General features: G+C 47.6%; 1 protein-coding gene across 1 annotated transcript; it reads right to left on the reverse strand.

The window, feature by feature from the left end:
• Positions 1–378: 378 nt before the first annotated feature.
• LOC100830686 (lysM domain-containing GPI-anchored protein LYP6) lies at positions 379–3,483 on the reverse strand. Its single transcript, XM_003560895.4, has 5 exons — positions 2,691–3,483; positions 1,559–1,676; positions 1,305–1,466; positions 1,201–1,232; positions 379–694 (listed from the first exon to the last, which is right to left on the reverse strand). Exons 1-5 carry the CDS (start codon positions 3,349–3,351, stop codon positions 474–476), a joined length of 1,194 nt encoding a protein of 397 aa, XP_003560943.1. The 5' UTR covers positions 3,352–3,483; the 3' UTR covers positions 379–473.
• Between the last annotated feature and the right edge of the window lie 607 nt (positions 3,484–4,090).

A 4,090-nucleotide genomic window follows, 5' to 3' on the forward strand; every position in this document is an offset into this window, starting at 1 on the left:
GGCAGATGAACTGAGTGATGTTCCCAGGGTTGATGCCATGGGCAATGTCTGAAATCCATTTGTGCTGCCATCTCGCCGATCCGACACAGCACATCTTGTGCCTCACGATGTGAAACAAGTCAGGTGCGATGTCCTTCAGGCACTGACCAAACAGCCAGGCATCATGCCAGAAATTGGTGAATCGGCCACCAGATTGTTGAGGGGAGTGCTCTATCATGGCCTTCAGACCTTTACCGTAGCTAAATTACCCCGTTGCGGACCAACGTTCATAACATGGCGACATATTGATTGGCAAAACCCTGTAAATTGAGAATCCTACTGGAACACTGAAACTAGGGAGTAGTTTCCTGTTGAGATGAGTAGAAGACAGTTGGCAGATGAGGAGTTAGAAATCTTGCCGCTAAGTTTCCACCTGGCCCAAATCAGGCCCCACGTTCAATACAAATACATCCAGTAATATTCTACAAGGAAATTCACATATGCAAGTACAAAACAAGAGAAAGAACAAGGGGCATTTGATGCACCAAAAGAGATCTCGAGAGGCCTCCAGCCGGAGAAGTGTTGGACCCTCCAGGGGATGAGCCAGGAACTGCACCACCTGCCTCCGCAGGTTCTGGCGAAGGCGATGGAGGAAGATATGACTCGTGGCTTGATGCAGTAGGCAGCCCTGTGAGTGGAGGAAATTGGTGTGGTCCTGTGTCGGGGAATCGAAACAATGAGAAGCGATACAGATAGGAATAGGAGTAGATGATGCACCACAAACTAGAAACTGAATGGAAAGTGTGTGTATACCAGTACCAAGTATTTGTCTATCTTGTATCTCAAAAATGAGATTAAATTTGAGACTGAATTTAGCATACAAGTAGAACATTCTTATGCAGTACTAAAAATTCTTCGAGATCATTTTGGAACTTTAAAACCATTTTCACCACATATTGTCAGCTTTCCCATTGTTCTCTGTATCCCAAAAAGGCAAAAAATGTTAAAAAATATTTCGTGTTATTTATTAGGACTGTAGGAAAGGTTGAGGTGACTTGGTTCACATTTCACAAGTATATTGATGATAAAACATATTTCAATGAGCAATGACCATATATCCACTCTTATTGGATGAGAAGTAAAAATAATTGCAGTTTACTCCATCAATGCTCAGGAGCCAATTTTACAGTGGGCTAGATGGGAAGAAGATAGAATAGTTACCAGGGCATGTAGGTTGAAGTCCCGACGATAGCCTGCACATATAAAGAGATGAGGGTCTTTAACTCTAATAACATGAACAGAGATTATTAGGGACTGTTGCTTACGATGTGGCAATGCTTCCGTTAACTAAGCCAGCATAGTTGCAAGAGGAGACACTGCAGCCACTGGTGGTGGATTGGGCAGTCACATTACCAAGCATTAGGTTGCTATTGGGGCACTGCATACTTGAACATGTTGCTGTTAATGAAGCTGGAGTGCAGTACAAACTGTGGTAGAAAAGAAAAAGGCTATTATAATCTGGAAGATGTTTCAAATAATAAAATTACATTGAACAAAGAGAGGGTAACTCTAACTTTACTTGAGATCCCCTGGCCCACAACTGCATTCCACACAGTTGCCAGCAGTTAATGCATAGGTCCCATTTGCCACAAGCAATCCATAATCCGAAGCAGAGTTAGGAAATGTTGATGCACAAGCTAATCAGGAAACAAATACAGGTATCGTTAGAAAAACATGTTGATCGACATAGATGTACGAAAAACAGGGAAGCAGATCCAACTCAACTACTGCCATTGAACATAATTAGCAATCAGCAAAAAGAGGAAAAACGATGAAAGCATAAGATCTTTACATAAATATGGAACTGATGATCCGCCACTTAGCATTTATGCAGATGTGCTCACTTAGCTAGCTTATAGCTTGACATATTAACCCAAAGAGTCAAAGTGATAGTTCCTAACAATCACACTATGCTAGACCAACCATGTGGTCAGAAGTACCCCACCAAATGCATAAGAGTTGATCTTTTACAACCTAGCAAGCTGTAAGTATGGTGTATCCTAATCCTGGACCATTTATATGGAACACATTAAAACGTATTTATGCATCCAACATTTTTTAGGTGGAGCTGGTGGCAATCTGTTGGACCTTGTGGAAAATTTGGAACAAGAAGGAAAATCAGTACAAACTTTTGCCTCAGTCTAATAGCCAAACTTATTCTCCCTTTGCAGCACTGGAGAATGCTGTGGAAGCAGGGTGAGCAGAGAGCTCAAGGTTGTTTTGCTAATGCTAAGACGAGGTACAAAGGAAGATTAGTCTGTGTGGACACAATAGGAAATGGAAGATAACTTATATTATTATCGGTTTCAAATGGCTTTGTTTTTAGTCTGATTGTTAGTGGCAGTTCATTTCTTCATTCTGTAAATTCAGGTCTGGATTTTAAACTGGTAATAATACTGTAATGCTGCATGCAAGCAATCTTCCTCTTAAAATATAAAGCCAGGCCTTCCTTCCCTTTTTTAAGCTTAACATTTCCAGCTAAAGATGGCCTAAAGTAGGCTTTACAGAACTACACCTTCACAATTGTCTTTTTCTAGTTGGTTTGCTGCTATAAACAGAGAAGCGTACAAGTGTTCAGGCAATATAGTGTGGTAGTCAGCTTCGCTGTAACTGCAACGACAATTGATTCAAAAATTGGGAGATTATTTTACCAGGCAATGGAATCGCAAGGATGTCGCCCGGTGCCACAACGGGGCTTCCCATGGCGTTCACATTGCTGAGATCCGTAACGGTGGTGGCGTGGCTGGCGGCGATGGATTCCACGGTGTCCCCGACCCGCGCGACATAGGAGAGGTACACGGCGGGGAGGTTGTTGTCGGTCGAGTTGAAGCAGATGCAGGGGAAGGGGATGACGAGCATCTGGCCTGGGTCGAGCTGCGCGTCCGGGTCCTCCTCGGCGAGCCCGTTGGCGTTGCGGATCTGGTCGGCGGAGGCGAGCCCGGAGAAGACGACGTCGGCGACGGACGCGAGCGTGTCCGCGGGGCGCGCGGCGTAGCGCACGGAGACGGACCTGCGGACGCCGTCGGAGCAGGCGCAGCGGGTGGGGACCCGGAGCGCGAGCCCCGCGGGGAGGATGCGGTTGGAGGAGCCGGGGGAGGCGAAGTCGAGCGCGTTGGCGGCGAGCAGTCCCGCCGGGTCCGCGCCGAAGAGCGCGGCCACCTCGGAGACCTTCATGTCGGCGTAGAGCGTGTAGCCCAGCAGCGCCGCGCAGGTGTCCGCGCCCGCGCACGGCTCGATCGTCGTCTTCGCCGACGCGCACGCGAGAATCACCAGCAGCGCCGCGGCCGCGGCGGACGCCGCTGGCCTCGACATTGGAGCCCGGGGGCTTTAGGGTTTGAACTTCGGGTTGTGGGGCGGCAGAGTTGGGAGCACAGCTCGAGCTCAAGCTCCCTGCTTTGCACAGTGTGAAACTGGGAATCGGAATTGTGGGGAGGAGCCGAGTAGGCGAAGGGTGCGGAGCCTTCTGGTGCCACGAAGGTGGCCATTTCTCAATGACATGTGGGCACTAATAACCGCAGACCCCAAGGGTCAGTGAGAAGGGGAATTTGTTTTGCGAGGAAATTGTTTGCGCTTGGAATCTGTGTCCTCACTGTCCTGTTTTTTTTTTTTACAGGTGTCCTCACTGTCCTGTTTGTGTCCTGTGCGGCGACGATGGGGAGACCGAGATATCTCGTGACCCATTGACCAGCTATTTATGCCCGTTTGAAAAAAAATAGAAATCTATTTGTGGGCCATGGAATCCTTTTTGGTATCCAAGATGGGTTTCTCTCCAGTTGGGCTTAGCCCAGGCATGGATCAACACTGAGCACGATTAGGTTGGACTGGGCCTGGATACAACGATATTGGACCTTCCACTTCGAAGGAAAGAAAGTACTCCCAAAAACAACTTGCTCGGAAGTTTTCCCTATTAGCTTGCCGAAGAGAGTTCCATTCCCGTGGACAACAAAAAAGAAAGTTAAAGAAAAAACCCAATGTCTAGATGGTGCAGCTGCATTTTTTGGGACGACCGAGCGCACGCTCCCGCGAATCGAGTGATCGAGCCGAAGCCATC

This window comes from Brachypodium distachyon, chromosome 1 (assembly GCF_000005505.3).
Source record: "Brachypodium distachyon strain Bd21 chromosome 1, Brachypodium_distachyon_v3.0, whole genome shotgun sequence".
NCBI classification, from domain to species: Eukaryota; Viridiplantae; Streptophyta; class Magnoliopsida; order Poales; family Poaceae; genus Brachypodium; species Brachypodium distachyon.